This window comes from Microtus oregoni, unplaced genomic scaffold, assembly GCF_018167655.1.
Source record: "Microtus oregoni isolate MIOR12 unplaced genomic scaffold, Mior012 000007F_ref0000211, whole genome shotgun sequence".
NCBI lineage: Eukaryota > Metazoa > Chordata > Mammalia > Rodentia > Cricetidae > Microtus > Microtus oregoni.
The window spans coordinates 53,852,245-53,871,849 of NW_024543066.1; the positions used below are offsets into that span (position 1 = coordinate 53,852,245).

The 19,605-nt window shown below is 46.1% G+C and overlaps 1 protein-coding gene across 2 annotated transcripts; it reads left to right on the forward strand.

The window, feature by feature from the left end:
- Positions 1-1,258: 1,258 nt before the first annotated feature.
- Positions 1,259-12,692, forward strand: Pmvk (phosphomevalonate kinase). Of its 2 annotated transcripts, XM_041656074.1 has the most exons (6): positions 1,259-1,566; positions 4,129-4,192; positions 6,875-6,934; positions 7,858-8,010; positions 10,938-11,067; positions 12,202-12,692. In XM_041656074.1, the coding sequence occupies exons 1-6, from the start codon at positions 1,472-1,474 to the stop codon at positions 12,336-12,338; spliced, it is 639 nt and encodes a 212-aa protein (XP_041512008.1). In that variant the 5' UTR covers positions 1,259-1,471; the 3' UTR covers positions 12,339-12,692. The 2 variants fall into 2 exon arrangements, with proteins under 2 accessions (XP_041512008.1, XP_041512009.1); XM_041656075.1 differs by lacking the exon at positions 6,875-6,934.
- The last annotated feature ends 6,913 nt before the right edge of the window (positions 12,693-19,605 follow it).

Below are 19,605 nucleotides of genomic sequence, written 5' to 3' on the forward strand. Positions count from 1 at the left end.
CATGTGGGACTCGGTTTTCTTGTTGGCTTTTGCGGGGACTTCGCAGATTTGGGCATAACAGAGAGGATTATCGGGGTACAGAAACTTTTCAGTGCCACGTTTCCTCTATATCCCTTTTCCCCAACCTCTCACTTTCTTCTCTTTATTTTGTTTGTGGCCAGGCTGGCCTGAACTTGACTGCTTCCATCTCTGGCAGGCACTAGCGAGGATTACAGGCACCAAACACAGTTTATTTAGGGCAGGTCATCACTTAGGCAAGCACTACCAATTGAGGGGCATGTCCGCCGTGAGCATAGTGATGCACTGTCTTGAGTCTGCTTTTTCTGCACTTGACTATGCTATGCCCAAATCCGCGAAGTCCCTGTTCCTCTTTAGTTTAAAGTGATTTGTTTATCTTTATGTGTTGTCTGTGTACCACACGCGTGCAATTCCTACAGAGGCTAGAAGAGGGCGTTGGGTCCCCTGGAGCTGGAGTTACAGCAGGTTATGAGCAGCCAGGAGGGCGCTCTGCAAGGGCCGATTCATCTCGCCATCCCCGTGCCTCTTTCTAATATACAGGGAAGGAATTTTTTCCTGAGGTTTCATGCTTCACTTTGGTCTTCGCAAGACTTTACAGAGTCTATGAAATTGAGGCAGTCATGGGCTGCAGGCTCTATTTTGACAAGCTCAGAAAAATGCAGGACAGTAAATTACATCTACAGACAACAGCAAGAGGGTGTCAGAGCACCCTGAATTCTGCCTCTCAATTCCTGGTTGGATGTTGGCCTCTGGAGGAAATTGAGCAATCTTCTTCAGGGTGGCGTCAGAGCCCCTAACTTATACTGCTGTTGTCACCGATGCTCCAAAAACCTTTGGAGAGAAGAATGTGGTTGCTCTCGCAGGCGGCCTCTGCAGTTACAAAACTTGTTCAACAACGAAATAGCCTGCGTTCTACTAAGCCCCTCCCTCGCCATGACATCACGAAACACACCCCATCGTGTCATCGTCTGGTTACTTCTTTGGAAAGAGTTTAGTGTGGGCCAGACACATACTTGCTTTAGAGCGTGCATTCTAACGCACAAATAAAGACGCAGATTTGAAAATGCCTTCAACATTACTATGTTTCTTTTTTCTTTCCGTTTGCAGGGCTGTGAGGAAGCGAATGTGAGGCCGATCTTCCCACGCAGCGGCTACCTCGGCTCAGGCTGTCAGCCGAGGAGGCGGGGTCGTGGCGTCACTTCTGGGCGGGGCTGGACGGTTCTAAGTGCGTGCTGTTTGGGGGTGGGCTCCTAGATACGGGGACGCGAGGCTCTTTCCTTTCCGCCTTCTCTAGCGCTTTCTCGGCGCGCGGTTTCGACTTGGGCTAAGTGGTGCGGAGAGGGTGCGGGGTACCTCCTCCCTTCTGCTCCTACTGGATGTGTCCACTTCGTGCTTGGCTGGAATTCAGGGGTCCGAAGTGTCAGCTTTAGGCCTGGTGAAGCGTGGTGACCCCATGGCCCCTCTCGGAGGCGCCCCGCGGCTGGTGCTGCTGTTTAGCGGGAAGAGAAAATCCGGGAAGGACTTCGTGACCGAGGCGCTGCAGAGCAGGTGTCCGCGGGTTCAGGGAAGCTGGAGGAAGGGCGCTACCGCAAGTGGTGGGCATGATGGAGAGGGCTCGCCAGGGCAGGAGGGACAGGGCGGGATGACGCAGGGCAGGAGACGGTAGGTGGTAGATCCTCACCGCAGAGAAACAGCAGCCTGCACACGACCTCCTCAGAGAACCCGGGGACTGCCTCTGCAGACTTCTGAAGCTGTTGGTCTCTCCTCAAGAAACACCAATTACGATTACTACCAGGCATCTTCAGTGTGTCATTCTTGTTTCACGACCGTGTTGAGGTAACTGGTACAGATAAGGAGACTAAAGTGACAGCAAAAAGACCCACGGCCTGAGTGGGACCGTTCCAAAGAGAATCTGTCCAGAAGACCTTGTAATTGCAGGGATTGATGGGTATTCTATGCCAGGCACTATGCATTTAACCCACATAGCTTCTTTGTCAAGTTATTAGCAATTCGAGAAATGCAGAAGCAGGGGCCCTAAGAACTAAAACGTGGTGTGTGTGTGTGTGTGTGTGTGTGTGTGTAATCCAGCTGCAGGGAAGGCTGATGCAGGAGAATCACTTGAACCTAGGAGTTCAAGGCCAAAGTGGAGGAGATTTTTGACTATTAAAAAAAATGTTGCTAGGCGGTGATGGTACATGCCTTTAATCCCAGCACTCAGGAGGCAGAGGCAGGCGGATCTGTGATCCTGGTCTACAAGAGCTAGTTCCAGGACAGGTTCCAAAGTTACAGAGGGAAAAAAGAGAAAACAAACAAACAAAAAAAAAAGTTCAAAGCTGGGTAGTGGTGGTGCATGCCTTTAATCCCAGCACTCAGGAGGCTGAGGCAGGCAGATCTATGAGTTCGAGGCCAGCCTGTTCTACAGAGTGAGTTTCAGGACAGCCAGGGACACACAGAGAAACCCTGTTTCTAAAAACAAACAGACCAAAATCCAAACAAACAACAAAAGTATTTACGGGGGTCATAAAGTAGCAAATTCAGGATTCAAATTGAGTTTTGTCTGCCTCCAAACAATACCTTTCACTCATTCTGTCCATCCTTTATAGTTATTTGTTTTTACAGGTTTATTTATTTTGTGGGTATGTGTTGTGCTTGAAGGTGTGTCTGCATTGTGTGTGCTCTTGGAGGCCAAAAGAGGGCATCTGATCCCCAGAACTAGAGTTACAGACAGTTGTGAGCCTTTGTGTGGCTGCTGGGAATGGAACCTTGGTCTGTAAGAACAGCAAGTACTGGGATTAAAGGCATGTGCCTCTATGCCTGGCCCACATCCATCTTTAAAAACATGGGTTCTGGGAACTGAACCAAGGTCATCAGGATTTCCCCAGCCCTGGATTTTTCTTAAGTGATATATTCTAGGGAACATTTTTTTTGGTGGGGGGGGGGGGCTGGGGCTTGGGCTAGGAGAACAGAGAAGAGGGAGAAAGAAAAGTGGGGCTTTTCTCTAAGACCAATGTGGTGGTGGCACCAAGTTTTAGCTACCCCAGTTGTTCTAAGAGGTTCAGAGGAGCCCTGGCCAGAGGCCGTTACCCAGATCCTTTATTACTAAACAGTCATCATCAGTTTTTAAATTTCATCAGTCTTTAGCTCCAAGCGTAGTCAGAGAGCAAGTCAGGAGCCCGGATGCTGGCATTAGGCTGCTGGGGTTCATGTCCTGGCTCAGCATTTAGTGTGTTCTGCCAGACTTCTTACCTGGTCTGTTCTAGATTGCCTGTTGCTAAACGGGTGTTATATAGGATGTTAGAGGAACTGAATGCATTAACACATGAGCTACAATGATTCCTAGCCAGGAATAAAGTGTTGCTCATTTTTAATTGCGTTTTCATTACTAACAAATGTTACTTTAGTTAACTTTCTTCACTCAGCCTCAGTGTCTTCATCTGGAATGTGGAACGTGGGCTAGTGAGGTGGTTTAGCAGGTAAAGGCACTTGCTGTCAAGCCTGATTTGAAACTCATATGACGGAAGTAGGGAAGTGACTTTTGAAAGTCGTCCTCAGACACACACACACACACACATCAGAAAAAGGAGGGAGCGGACGCACCTACTTCACCGTATAGGTGCTTGCGCACGCTGTGAACATCCCCATGCCAGGTAGAAATTGTGACTCCTAGTGTTGGATCCAAGTGTAGCTCCCAGTACATGGTTGATGAGTTACTGAGTAACTTAAAGGGAAAACTATTTTCAGTCAGTTTGTCTCAGCGTCTCTGTGACTCTGAAGAGAGTGAGTTTAGGGTCCCAGCAGTCATCTGATCCAGCCAGAATATCGCCAGGCCTGGAGTTTTCCATGGGACTTATTTATCTGTTCTACCTGCTAGTTTCAGGGCTCCTTTATATTCAGCTGACTCTCATAGTAATCCTGTGTGAGTGACAGGGCAGGTGATGTTATCTTCGTTAATTTTTTTTTATAACTGAGCAAAGAGGATCAGGGAAGGGGAGACCTGCCCAATAGAGTCTTACAGTAGAAATGAGCATCAGAGGTACTGGGCTCCCCTTCTAGACACAGGAGACTCTTGGCAGCGTAGGGCTAACTGGGTTCTGATTCCCTGTCCCGTAGACTTGGAGGTAACATCTGTGCGGTCCTGCGGCTCTCTGGTCCACTCAAGGAGCAGTATGCTCGGGTAGGTGGTGGCTTGTGGCATCTGGGGGGCTGGGAGGATCCTGCTCTTGGGTTGTGGAGTTGTGGCTGCTGCTTGAGTCACTGGCATGGTCCCAGCGACCCAAGACCCTAGATATGAGACCCTACCTGTAGAAGAGACAAACAAAAAAGAAAAAGGGTCCAGGAAAGCCGCAGACACTTGTTGGCAGCTCTGACGCCACATAATAATAATAATATTAACTTATAAGGATCTGTAGTTAGAGGAGCTACTCCTTGCGAGACTGGCCCGCCATGCCAGCAAGGATCCGTATTATCGCCTTCTTACTTAAAACCGCAATGTGCCGCTCCGCTCTCCCACCAGCTGACCTGATGCAACCCTGGAACTCTCAGGGGCTGCAGAGACAGTGCTGTGACCTGAGTTCCTGCTACCTACGTAGAAAGCAAGGCATGGCCATGCACACTTGTAATCCCAGCAGTGGGGAGGCAGAAACAGGCAAATCCCTGGGATTTACAGGCCGGTCAGCTCAAATAAAGCCCCAAGGTGAACGAGCACCCGAGGGGAGGGTGATGTCTGACCTCCAGATGCATGCACATATGTGCACACACCTGTTCCCCCTCTGGTGAGTTGGCAAGGTGTGTTGACAAGTGCGCAGACACCAAGCTACAGAGCAGTGTGTTGCTGCCCTAGGCAGCTGGTTTTTGTCTAACACAATATCTGAGGCTGGGTACTTTGTACAGAAAAAGGATTTATAACTCAAGTTCTGAAGACCCAAGAACGTGGTGTTGGCATCTAATTAGCTTCTGGTGGAAGATCAGTGAGCAGAAGAAGGATCACGCTGTAGGAGGGGAGAGGCTTGGATCCTTTTTATAGTAACCTACATGTAGGGTGACCAGTCCAGTCTTACAAGAGCGGGAGCTCATTAATCCTGAGAGCCACAATACCTGAGGCACCTTATCCAATACCACCATACTAGGGACAAACCATACTAATAACTGAGAATCAGGACCATAAATGGTGGTGCATGCATTTAATCTCAGCACTCAGAAGGCAGAGGCAGGTGGATCTCTGTGAATCTGAGGCCAGCCTGGTCTACAAAATGAGTTCTAGGCCAGTCAAGGTTACAGAGTGAGACAATATCTCAAAAAAAAAAAGGGAATAAAAAGAAAAGATAGGCATTATTTGCTCATATATCCAGCTCTTCTTCAAGTACATATTATGACGTGCTTGTCCTTTTGAGCACTGTTCCAGCTGCCAGGAAGGCAGACCTGCCCTACTAGAAGAGACACCATAGGAACAGTAGTGTTAGCTGCCTCAGGGAGGGGAGGATGGGAGAAAAGAGATTTTTTTTTTTTAATAGTTTTTTTTTTTTAAATTTATTTATTTATTATGTATACAATATTCTGTCTGTATGCCTGAAGGCCAGAAGAGGGCGCCAGACCTCTTTACAGATGGTTGTGAGCCACCATGTGGTTGCTGGGAATTGAACTCAGGACCTTTGGAAGAACAGGCAATGCTCTTAACCACTGAGCCATCTCTCCAGCCCAAAAGAGATTTTTATTATAAATGAACACATCTCTTTTGGATTTTGGTTGTCGCTATTTTACTATTATTATTTTGAAACTGGGTCTCTGGCTGGTTTAGAATTCTCTTTGTAGATCAGGCTGGCTTCAAACTCACAGAAATCCATCTGCCTCTGCCTCCTGAGTGCTGGGATTAAAGGTGTGTATCACCAAGTCTGGCCTCCTTTGAATTTTAAATCATGTGGATAGAAAAAATAAGATTATTGATTATTAAAATAGGATTAAAAATTAAGTAGACTTAGATTCAGGGCAAGCACACAGGGCAAGGTCATGTTTTCACACAATGAAGCCTTTCGTCACTGACATTTGTTGCTGGTCCTAGTGTACCCTTCCAGGGACCTGTGCTCGGGTGGCCTTGGTCTAATCTCTGGACCTGCAGTCCTGGCTCCTCAGACTTCTACCAGCTCTGCTGACCTAGTCCTAGGGCAACAGCTAAGGGACCACAGGGTAAGGAGATGCAGAGGTGTCCTTATTTCTTAGGGAGAAGCTGGATGGAGAAGCTCCTCTAGCCCAGGAGTAGGAAAGGAGGGGGAGGCGGGGCTGTAGCCCTCCTCAGTGTGGCCCAGGCACAGTTTCAAACCCCCTGTCTGCTTCTGAAGTTCTCAAGCTTGGTTCCAGCCCCAGGCCTGCTGACAGTGGGGGCTGGAGGAAGGGAGTTTATTTTTCTTTAGTGCTGGGGATAGAGCTGTTGACCTCAGAAACACTCGGCAAGTACTCTGATCTACCACTGACCTATAATATCCCCAGACTCAGGAGTTGGCATTTCAGAAACTTCCATAGGGGCCCAGAGGGCCTATTGGCCCTTGATGTCGGTTGGCTCAACACCATTGCAGCAGTGCCCCCCAGTGCCTAGAACCCCTAAGGGAACCTCGTGACACATTGATTTCCTTGGTTTGTGGGAAACAGCAGTGGCGCGGTGGGTCAGGATGCTCCTGAGCAGAAACAGTTCACACGCAGGGCTGCTCACCCACTGAGAGCCCAGGAGAGGGGGTTTCTCTTCATCGAGTCAGTAAGGGAACCAGCACATGAACTAGATAGTTTTTTTAATTAAAAATTATTTTATATGTACGAGTATTTTTCCTGATCTATGTACCACTTGGTGCCTGGTGCTCTTGGAGGCCAGAAGAGGCCATTGGATTGCCTGGAATTAGAGTTACAGACATTCGTGGGCCACTGTGTGAGGGTGAGAGATTGAACCCAGGTCCTCTGGGTGCTTTTATTTTTTTCTCTTCCTCCTCCTCCTCCTCCTCCTCCTCTTCCTCCTCCCCTCCTCTTCCTCCTCCTCCTCCTCCTCCTCCTCCTCTTCCTCCTCCTCCTTCCTCTTCTTCTTTTTTTCCTAGCTAGGGTTTTACTGTATAGACCTGACTGCCCTGGCATTTGCTCTGTAGACCAAACTGGCCTCAAATTCAGAGATTTGCCTGCTTCTGCCTCCCGAGTGCAGGGATTCAAGGTGTGTGCCACCACCACCCAGCTCTGGGTGATATTTTTGAGAATCCTTCCTGTTCTGGAGCCATCTGGATGGACACTTTGCTGGTCATTGTCTCTGGAAAGGGGAGGGGAGGGCAGGGCTAGAAGCAGTTCCCTGGGGGTCAGGGTATCCCCCCCTGCCCAAGTGGTCCTCTGGATGCCCAGAGCCCAATGGAGTGATGCTGTTTCAGCCAAGTGCCAGGACCTTGGGGATAGAGAAGGATGAGGGGCGGGGGAGATATATCTCTGGGGTTTGCAATGGAGGCAGATGATGCTGGAAGGATACAGGACTTCTCATTGCAATGCTTTGCTTTGGTTTCCCGAGTTTCCTGCTTTGGTTGTAGGCCAAGGCTGTGCCCAGGGCATGCAAACTATTTTCAAGATTAGTTTAAGTCAGAAATAATTGGGAAAATGAAACCCCAGGAAGAGAAAAACTACATTGCACGTTTCAAACACTTTCTGGAATTATCCTAAGAGCTCTCAGCTTTGAGTGTCTCGGGTGCCCCTTTGCTGAGCCCTCTTCCTTGCGGCCATTGTTATGCTCCAAGCTGGCTGGTGCCTGTGAAGGGAAGCGGTGCCAGGCTGGACTGGTTCTTCTCCATTAAGGACCGTGTCATAGATGGACTATGCTTCCTGCAGGAGCATGGCTTGGACTTCCAGCGACTCCTGGATGCCAGCACCTACAAGGAAGCCTATCGAAGGGACATGATCTGCTGGGGAGAGGAGAAGCGCCAGGCCGACCCAGGCTTCTTTTGTCGGAAGGTTGTGGAAGGCGTGTCCCAGCCTATCTGGGTAAGAGGCCTCAGCCATGGCTGACAAAATCTGTCTTTCCAGGCCTCTCCTGTGGCCATTTCTCATCTTCACTGGCACCTTGTGTCCAAGCCTCTAACACTTCAATAGTTCTCTTGTGGGTGTCTCTTGCCTCCGTGAGCCATTTCTGTTCAAAAGCCTGAGTGACTTTTTCAAAAGTAAACTGTATGTTCCTGGCATACCTAGAAAGCACTGGTGGCCCCCACCACTCCCCTGAACTAAGCCCAAGTTTTCGCATAACTTTTGGGGCCTTGATGCAGTTCCTTCATCCTTTCCCCTACTAACAGCTATAGCCACCAGTTGCTGCTGCTGTTTCCTCCTCCTCCTCCTTTTTAGATCAGGCTGGCCTTGAACTCACAAAGATCTGCTTGCCTCTGCCTCCCTAAGTACTGGGATTAAAGGTGTGTGCCATCACTGCCTGGCCACAATCATTTGCCAATGATGCTGTTACTTCTTCTCCTTTTTGTTCTTTTTGTTTTTTTTTTTGAACAGGGTCCCACTCTGTAGCCCTGGCTGGCCTGGAATTCACTTTGTAGACTAGGATGGCCTCGGATTAAATGTATCTATTACCATGCCTGGTGGGTCACAACTTTGTGTCTTTTTCCTGCCTGCCTGCCCTTTGCTGAAGCCTTAGTCTAAGTAATCTTAGTCAATAAAAACCTGGAAGGTGAGAGAACCGGGAGCAGCCGCCAGTTGCTTCCTACCTGTCTCCTTCCTGCATCCCAAAGGCCGAGAGCCTGTCTACACCCCACCTTATCACTTCCTGTCTCCACCTCCTGAGTGCTGGGATTAAAGATGCCAGCCACCACTGCCCAGCTTCTGTGGTTAATTAGTGACTAACTCCGCCCTCTGATCTCCAGGCAAGCTTTATTTGTCAGAATACAAACAAAATATCACACAACACTTTCCTGCCCTTTTTACCTGTTTTACTCCAACAATTTTCAAGTCACCTCCATGGAGAAGGCTTCCTGGATACCTATTATTCCCACCCCCTTCTCCTAAGACAGGGTCTCATATAGCCCAGGCTGGCCTTAAGATGACCTTGAGCCCCCCCTGATCCTTCTGTTTCCACATCCCCAGGTCTTAAGTAGCCCACAGCACTCTATGCTGGGCTTTCCTTATTCATTCGTGTGCTAACTGCGGAGTGTTTCCCTGTGCCAGACACCTCTCCAGGTTATGAGGATGTCCTGGAGCAAAATGAGTGCAATGAAGACTCTACCTTCAAAGAACTTAGTGTTTCAGCTAGGAGTTGGGGAGACAGGTACTGAGCAAGGATAGATGATGCCAGGCAGAGCAGATCAAGACAGATGGGGTGTGGGCTGGGAAACCTGCTATTTAAGGGCCTCAGAGAAGGTGAGGTTGGAGCATGACCTAAAGGAAGTGAAGGAGTGAGCTGAATGGGTAGTTGGGGAGTTGCTTTCTGGAAAGGGGCTGGAATGTGAAGACTGGAGAGGGGCCTGTTTGAGAAACAGCCATTGTAGTGGCTGTAGGAGGTTAAAGGCAGAACTTGTAAGGCTTTGGAAGAGTCTAGAAGTCACTGGAGAGTTCTGAGAAGAGGAAAGACACAGTTTAGGAATTAAAAGGCAGATTGGGGTTTAGGCAGTGGTAGAGCATGTTTGAGTATCTGGAGATAGTTGTTGGTAGGAGTGTGGTTGAGGACCTGAGGCTGGGGAGATGGCTCAGTAGACAAAGTCCTAAAGTTTAGATTTCCCCGAACCTACATTAAAAAAGCCAGGTGGGGGCTGGTGCAGTATCTCAGTGCAAAGGCGTTTGCTTCCAAACCCGAAGGCCTGAGTTTGATCCCCAGAGCCTACATGGTGGAAGAAGAAAACTGACCCCTTTGAATTGTCTTCACACACACACACACACACACACACACACACACACACACACACTGTATTTAATTTTGTGTTTTATTTTGTTTTTGTTTTTTGAGACAGGATCTCTCTGTGGAGCCTTGGCTGTCTTGGAACTTGCTCTGTAGACCAGGCTGGTCTTGAGCTCACAGAGATCCTCCTGCCTCTGCTTTATGAGTACTGGGATTAAAGGTATGCGCCTCCACCACTCAGCAAAAAGGCAGGTGAGCATGAGAATGATCAAGGAAGACACCCAATACCAACCTTAGCCTCCACACATGTACATATATACACAGGCTTATACTACACATTGTCTACACATGTGATGTGCATTCATTAATACACACTGTACACAGACACACACACACACCTGGGATTATTAGGTGTGGTATGCATGCCTGTAATCCCATCAGGGGCATTAGCAAGTTTGAGGCCAGGCAGGGCTACATAGTGAGACCTTGTCTCAAAACCAAAGGATTTAGCAGACTTGCTCTGGCTGCTGGAGGCAGAGAGGCCTGGTAGAGGGGCCCAGGTGACAGGCCAGTGAGTGGCTGGAGCTCGGGGCTGTGAGAGATTTGGGAAGGGGCCGCTTTTACATGGATTTTAAGGATAGAGCCAGCAGGAGCGGGGTGGGTGGTGGAGGGCAAGGATTTTGTTCGGAGCAGCTAGACAAGTCATTTTCTGAGACAGGAAGGGTCAGGATTGGAGAGTTCAGGAGCTGAGGAGCTGTTTTGGCCATTCTGGGTCCCTGGTTGTTGGAGAAGCTGCTGTGTATCTTTGGTCTCGCCTGCTGTATGGTATGAGCCAGAGCTAAGAGAGCAGGGCAAGGTGTGTTTTGTTTATGACTCATCCTCAGTACCTGGCACAGTGCCATGGTAAGTGCTGGCAGTGCCCCTTAGTGCCACAGCTGAGTTGGAACTGCCTGGCAGGTGCTCATACTTAGAGGTGTGTGTTCAGTGAGCTGCACCATTTCTCTGGCGTCTATAGCACGTGCCCCTGTGTCCCCCCCCCCCCAACACTTTGTCCTTATGGTCACCTACCTCTTCTCTACAGCTGGTGAGTGACACACGGAGGGTGTCTGACATCCAGTGGTTTCAGGAGGTCTATGGGACTGTAACACAGACAGTCCGAGTTGTAGCGTCGGAGCAGACCCGGCAGCAGCGGGGCTGGGTGTTCACATCAGGTAAGCTGCAGATGGCACTCAACCTCGAGGCTCAACACTCAGCTCCGCCACCTCTGTGCTCCAGGTCTGCTGCTCACTCCCTAGTAGGCCTAGAGAGCGGGTGAGGATTCGTGAAGGGGAATCTGAGGCCTGAGGGGTGGGTTGGTAGCAGGTCAGGTTCCCAGGCTGTTCTTAGACTGTTGTGTCAAGGCCAGTAGACTTCTGGCCAGGCCCTGTTCTTGTGGCTCTTAGACTTTGCTTTCCAACCTGGTGGGGGCTAAGGGTGACTATGAGCCGGCTGAACAAACCCTGCTTCTGTTTAATGACAGATCAGGGGCAGCCAGGAAGTTTTCCAGGGCCTCGGTGGTGGCTGCTCAGGACCTGTTTTGCAGACAGTTCTGAAGTTCTGTTCAGGCCTCTGCCCTGCCCCCGATCACTCTTCCTTGGATACGCTCAGATTTTTCTTTTTCAAGCCCAGCAATACACTCAGATCTAATGATCGTGACCGCTACTATCAGCGCATCTCCTGCACGCTCTGGCAGGCCAGCCTGTGTTTGATGTGTTTTGGTTTTTCAAGACAGGGTTTCTCCGTAGTTATGGAGCCAGTTTTGGAACTTGCTTTGTAGCTCAGGCTGGCCTTGAACCTCCAGAGAACCGCCTGCCCCTGCCTCCCGAGTGCTGGGATTAAAGGCGTGCGCGAGCACTGCCCAGTGTGCCCGGCATGTGTTTGGCGCTGTATACACTTTCTCTTACTCACTCACTGTTAGAGCTGCCACGAGGATGCTGCTGTTCTGGACTCATGGCAGATGAGGGCTTTGGTCCAGAAAGGCCAAGCTCTTTCTCAAGGCTCTGAAGAGTGGGAGGAGGAGCCACACTCACTCTGCTTCCAACCCTGAGGACACAGCCTCCCAGCAGGCCCCAGTCAAGCACAAGCTAGCTTGCCCTGACAGTGTGAAGCCCTCTTGGATAGTCTGTTGTTTTCATGACCCAGTCTCTGTAGGCAGCAGCAAGGGCAGAGTGATTTCTCCAGGGATTGGGAGCTCAGCTGGTGGTGGGAAGCCAGAGCGGAACTGCAGAAGTTCTCAGAGAGGAGGCACAGGGTGGGTGCCTGGTATGGGCAGGACTGGGGCCTGACTCTTCTGCTCTTTCCACCAGGGGTGGATGATGCCGAGTCAGAGTGTGGCCTGGACAACTTCGGGAGCTTTGACTGGGTCATTGAGAACCATGGAGATGAGCAGTGCCTGGAAGATCAGCTGGAGAGCCTGCTGGGATTTATTCGTGCCAAACTTTAGTGATCGATCAGGCATGAGGGGTGGGCAGAGACTGCTGCACTGCGGCGAACCCTGGCTCTGACAGATGTGGGTCCCCCGTCTTGGCTGAGGTCACAGAGCAGACAGACAGTCTGAGGAACGGGAGGATGAACGTGGGCTGTGGACACGTTTGGAAACCTCTGGTGTGCTTGTCTTCCCTGGAGAGGTCGCCCTGCTTTCAGGACATTTACAGGGCAAAGGGGGGTGCATCAGTTTTGCTCTAGGCAGGAACATTTCCATGCCCATGGGTGGTCAGCCCTGCTGAGCTGGGATGGTTTTGCTTCCCTGTGCGTATGCTTTTGGCCCTGGAATCCTAATAAACCTTCTTGGAACACAGCTCAAAGCTGGAGACATCTTATTTCCCTGATGTCTTATAGAAGCTGGGGGTGTGGGGGTAAGTGTGGGTCCCCGCTCTGCCTTGCACCTGGCTGGAGTGGATCCTGCAGAGGTTGACCTAAGCCTAAAGCCTGGGACAGGTTTCTCTCTGTTGAAGCAGAATGCATCAGAACATGTCAGATGGGGGGAATGCCAATCAAATAATCCCATTCTAGCTCCAAATAGGGTGTACTAAGGTTTTTCTTTATTAAAAGGGAAAACTTAGGGAATAGGAATGGAGGTCCAACATCCAGGTATGGAGCACGGGAAGAGAAAGGCGAGTGGGCCGGACCATGGCTTTTTGGTACCCAAAGCCGCACCTCAACCTGGTCCAGCCTCTCAAAAGCCATTGGCTGAAGGAGGTTCCCCATCATCTCCCCACCTTTTGTCTAAGTGAGAGAGTTCTAAACCCAATACAACACTATATACAATAAGAACAGATATCAAGTATAAAAATTAAAATTGCAACCAGCATAAACAATATTAAGCAAGGAACATTTACTAAATGTTTCAATAATCATTCTTTCCTAAGGGGTCTAAGTTTTATATTAGAAATGGCTTGACTAAATCGTAAGAGGAAAGTAACTACAACTATCTAATCTTCCACCTCATCGAAGGCCTGAGAAGGGAGACAATATTACTTGAGTAGGCAGGAAGTGCAATCAGGCAGTTTCTAAAATGTACAGAGACAACTGGCTACCTGGACAATCACTCAAAGTCTCATTTGCAATGTTGGAGCAACCAACTTTGGCTAAGGCCTACAGTAAATGACAGATCATTTTCAGAGGCAGGAAAAGTTTTCAAAACTTACCTGTGTTGGCAAGATTTGACAGTATTTTTTCTTGTATCCTGCTTGTCCTGTTTGGACTCGTGCACTTTGTCAGTGGTTGAGGCATGGGCAGTTCCTTGCTCAAAGGCCAGTTTTGCCAAGAAGAAATAAAATCCAAGTAGAGTGTCTTTGGTGCTCAACATTGTCTCAGGAATAGATCGGTGCTGCCAGGAGCAATTGTGTCTCACATCAACAGAACCCTAAGTATTTAAATGCCATGCTCTACAGATCTTTGAAGTGATTGAAGAATATCTATCTATGCAGAATGTAATCTCTGTGTATCTAAAGAACCTGATTAGTCTAACTATAAGTAAGACAAACATGAATAACTATTAACCTATAATACTTAATACCTCTATAACTTAAAAACTAAAACTTCATATTAGAATATTAAACAATCTTTAAATTGTGCAGTAAATGAGAACAATGACCTAAAAATGTAAACAGTGTGTAAGTATCTTGATGAGAGGTAGAAATATATAATGCAATATGATAACTATATTCTAAAATTGTATCAATATACAAAATGTCTTAAACAGAGGTAGAAACATGCATGTTTCCAATCTGACAGAATAACTTTGTATATGTGTACAAATATTTAAACAGAAATAGGACATATTCGGCCGGGCATGGTGGCGCACGCCTTTAATCCCAGCACTCGGGAGGCAGAGGCAGGCGGATCTCTGTGAGTTCGAGACCAGCCTGGTCTACAGAGCTAGTTCCAGGACAGACTCCAAAACCACAGAGAAACCCTGTCTCAAAAAACCAAAAAAAAAAAAAAGAAAAGAAATAGGACATATTCAATATAACAGATAATTTGAACTTGTATCAATATATAAGAATCTATACCAATGTAAATTGCCCATAAATAATAGTTCACAAGTATTCACTTTATTATTCACTATTATTATTTTTTCTTTTTTAAAAATAATTTACTTTATTTTATGTGCATTGATGTAAAGGTGTCAGATCCCCTGAAACTGGGGTTACAGACAGTTGTGAGCTTCCATGTGGGTGCTGGGAATTGAACTCAGGTCCTCTGGAAGAGCAGCAGTGCTCTTGACCTCAGCCATTTCTCCAGTCTCCTCACTATTATTAGTGTGAATAAGCTCACACTAGTCTACCTGTTATTCCATTCAATTTTCTCCTTTTTCTTTTCAAAAAGATCCCTGAACCTACCTAATTTCCACCCCAAACCCCAACCCTATACCAGTAATAATCAACACCTAATTGATGCCCCTACCCTGAAGACAGACTTCATTGGGAGAAGGGCCATCTCGTCTTCTAAAATTACTTCCAGCTGACATGGGGACGATGTTCTTTCTGTGTGATTCTGTAAAACTAAAATGATGGTTAAGTCATTTTAAAGATTACTGTCCGGTATAATTGCAAATGGTCCCTGAATAGTCGATAGGGTTTTTCTGAGGATCCTCTTTGGAGTTCCGGCCAGAATGTTGTAAAAAGGTGCACCATTTCAGCTAACCAAGTTGGAACCATCTTGAGCAGCTGGTACTTATAGTAGTGCTATCAGCATCATGATGTCATATCAACCAGGTGGAGTGGTTGTTGTGGGGCCCCATCTTCATCCTGGAAACTTCAAAGATTACTGCAGGAAAAGATTACTGCCTGACCTGTAGGATTATTTGATATACCTGTAATGTGCTTTATATTATAATAAGCAAAAAACAGTTTCATTTTCTTAGAGACGTATGCTGGACCACTATTTGTCTTTATTTGTGCAGGTATACCCATGAGGGCCATAACTTCTAATAAATATGAGACTACTGAATCAGCCTTTTCTGAGCGCAAGGCAGTTGCCCATTGAAAGCCTAAATAAGTGTCAATGGTGTGGTGTACGTATTTTAATTTACCAAATTCTGTAAAGTGAAAAACATCCATCTGCCAGATTTCATTCCTCTGAGTACCTTTTGGGTTACTCCCTACAGGTAGCAGTGTTTGGTTATAGAAAGAGCAAGTAGAACATCTCTTTATAATCTCCTTGGCCTGTTGCCATGTAATAGAAAACTCTTTCTTTAAACCTTTGCTATTGACATGATATTTCTTATGAAATTCTGAGACCTTCGGCCCATTTCCAATCAATAATCAATCAATTTCTGCATTACCTTGTGCTAGAGGACTTGGTAGACCCGTATGGGATCAGATGTGTGTTATGTATATGGGACAGAAACTATTCCTGATTATATCCTGAACCTGAATGAATAATGAAGTCAATTCTGTATCATACAGTTTAAAATCAGTGCCTCCAATATGTAAGACAACTCTTTCTGCATATTGTAAGTCAGTAACTATATTGAGAGGTTCTTTAATATCCCTTATTACCATGAAAATAGCATATAGCTCTACCTTTTGAACAGAATATAAGGGCTTGCTTAAATCTTCTGGTTTGTAACCTGCCTTTCCTGATTTATTTGCACCAGTATAAAATGTACAGTCTCCATTTATTGGTGTGTCATGTACAATTCGGGGAAGAATCCAAGTAGTTCTATTTATAAGGTTAATTCTATCTCATTTGGGATAATTGCTATTAATTGCTCCCAAAAAATTAGCACAAACTCTTTGCCAGGGTTCATTGTCTTCCTAAAATTTTTTAATTTCATCAATAGTAAAAGGCACTATAATCTCTGCTGGGTCTATACCTGCTAATTGACGAAGTCTCATTTTCCTTATATAATTAATTCAGAGACCTTTTCCATATAAGTTTTTAATTTTTCACTTGGTTTATGTGGTAAAAAGATCCATTCTAAGATAATATCTTCCCTCTGCATTAAAATTCCTGTAGGAGAAATTCGGGGCAATGTGACTAGAATGCAATTAAGATTGGGATCCACCCTATCGGCATGAGCCTCCTGTAATTTCTCTTCAACAACTGTTAATTCTTTCTCTGCTTCAGATGTTAATTCCATGGGACTATTTAAATCTCTGCCACCATCTAAGGTTTTCTTTAAATGAATTATTCGATTGGGTGCTATCCCAATAGTTGGTTGTACACTGGAAATGTCTCCTAACAATCTTTGAAAGTCATTAAGAGTCCGCAATCAGTCTCTCCTAATTTGTGCCTTTTGTGTTCTAATTTTCTATAAACCTATTTTATAACCTAAGTAATCGAAAGAATCTCTGTATTTTTTCAGGAGCAATTTGTTTTTTTTCTTATTTATTTATTATGTATATAATATTCTTTCTGCGTGTATGTCTGAAGGCCAGAAGAGGGCACCAGACCTCATTACAGATGGTTGTGAGCCACCATGTGGTTGCTGGGAATCGAACTCAGGACCTTTGGAAGAGCAGGCAATGCTCTTAACCGCTGAGCCATCTCTCCAGCCCTTAGGAGCAATTTGTAATCCCCATTTTGGCAAAACTTTCTTTACTTCTTCAAACGTTCTAAAGTATCTGCAGTTGAATCAGATAGAAAATGTCATCCATGTTATGGTAAATTATAGACTTAGTAAATTGCTTACATATTATTTCCAATGGCTGACTTACAAAGTATTGGCACAGGGTGGGGCTATGGAGCATTCCCTGTGGGAGGACGGTTCATTGATATCTCCTAGTAGGCTGAGAATTATTATAACTAGGCACAATGAAGGCAAATTTTTCTCTGTCATTTTCTTGTAAAGGTATAGTGAAGAAACAATCTTTTAAATTAACTATGAGAGACCATCCTTTTAGTACTAGAGAAGGCTTAGGAATTCCAGATTTTAGAGGGCCCATAGGTTGAATAACCTCTTAGATCTTCATTTTCATTTTTCAGATTTTTTTTAAAACAACAAATACAGGAGAATTCTAAGGGCTGGTAGATTCTTCAATATGGTGAGCATCTAGTTGTTCCTGTACCAGCTGTTGTAAAGCCTGCAGTTAGTCTTCTGTTGAAGGCCATTGTTTAACCCATATTGACTTCTCAGTTAACCATTTTTTTAAATATATTTATTTATTTATTTATTATGTATACAATATTCTGTCTGTATGCCTGAAGGCCAGTTGAGGGCGCCAGACGTCTTCACAGATGGTTGTGAGCCACCATGTGGTTGCTGGGAATTGAACTCAGGACCTTTGGAAGAGCAGGCAATGCTCTTAACCACTGAGCCATTTCTCCAGCCCCCCTCAGTTAACCATTTTGAAGGTAGGGCTGTTAGTACCTCTGAAGGTTTGCTAGTTGCTTTGTGTTTTTGTATAGCCTGAATGGCTGATGACCTTTTATCTATAATACCTTATAATATCCTTCCCAGAAACATGAGTTTTTGTGACTGCAAAAATGTTAATATGGGTATTCCATTGCTGCAATAGGTCATGACCCCATAAATTCACTGCAATATTAGCTACATCTGACCTCAGACCTCCTTTCTGTCCTTCTGGCCCATCTTGTGCTATCTCTTGAGATAGGGTTCCAATTCCTAGGGATTGAACATCTGTCTCCGGAAGTGGCTAATTCTGATGCCAAGATTCTGGAGTAACGATACTCACATCCACACCCATGTCTCGTAATCCCTCAATTAGAATGTTAAATATATGCGCTCTTAGCTTTGACATGGGGGCCTACGAGAGGCCCCCCAGGGAGTTTCCTGATGATATCAGGTTGCCTTGTCTGTCTTTTGTTGCATTCCTATTTGTTGTCTGCATTCATTGGTCCAATGTTGGCCTTTGCCACATCTCCTACATATTCCAGACAGTTGAGACCAATCTATTCTTGCCATTCCCGGAGTAGACATTATTTCTAGGAATTTCTTGTCTACAATCCCTTTTAAGATGTCCTATTCTAGCTGGGCGGTGGTGGTGCACGCCTTTAATCCCAGCACTTGGGAGGCAGAGGCAGGCGGATTTCTGTGAGTTCAAGACCAGCCTGGTCTACAAGAGCTAGTTCCAGGACAGGCTCCAAAACCACAGAGAAATCCTGTCTCAAAAAAAAAAAAAAGATGTCTTATTCTACCACAATGAAAGCATTTGGCATTTGGTGTCTCCTCATATCACTGGAAATCTCTTTTCTTATCCAAGCCTCAGTACTATAGTCAAATGTCTCAACATTTATTTTATGAAGGATCCATTCATCCATTGGTGCTGATCTAACCTTTAAAGGCCCAAGTATATTTTTGCATTCTAAGTTGGCATTTTCAAAAGCCAGATATTCAATAAGTACATGTCTACCTTCTGGGTCTGTTACTCCTATTTGTACAGCCTTAGTTAATCTTTTTTAAAAAAGATTTATTTATTATATATACAACATTCCTTCCATGTGTGCCTGCAGGCCAGAAGAGTGCACCAGATCTCATCATAGATGGTGCTCACCATGTAGTTGCTGGGAATTGAACTCAGGACCTCTGGAAGAGCAGCCAGTGCACTTAACCACTGAGCCATCTCTTCAGCCCAAGCCTTAGTTAATCTTTGTAAAAAGTCACTAAAGGGTTCTCTCTGGCCCTGTTTAACTCTGAAAAATGATTCAATTCTCTTTCCTGGTTTCTGAATCCTTCCCCAAGCATTTAAGGCTGCTGTATGGCATAGGGAGAAGGCATGTCTGTTGTAGAGAGCCTGGTCCTGAGGGTTTGAGTAATAACCCTTCCCAAGGATTTGATGCTAGGGTCCGTCTTCTAGGACCACTGAGATTAACTGAAGCCAATCATGTTAGTTAGCCTTATTCCTTGATGCCCACATTTTGACCATTTCCCTAACAAAAGGTGATGCAGGCCATAAGATACTATTGGTTGCTTAATTTTCTTCAGATCACTCATACCTATAGGTTGCCATTTAAATTCTTTGACTATATTAGTGTTTTTTGTGCCAGATGGCTTCTCAGAGAATATTACCAGATAGGCAGCTAAAACTCTGGGTAAGTCATCCCGGACTCTGGCACACACTGGCGAGGCTAAATCCTGTCCTTGTACCTTCTCTCCCTGATCATCAGTTTTGATAATTTCCTTAATCTTCTCAAATATTTTTACCATTGCCTTTTGCAAAGTCTGAATCTCCCGTCCGGTGTTCCATTCTAATGCGCTCATTGATGATTCCAAGGTATGAAATTTGTCCAGGAAAAATAAC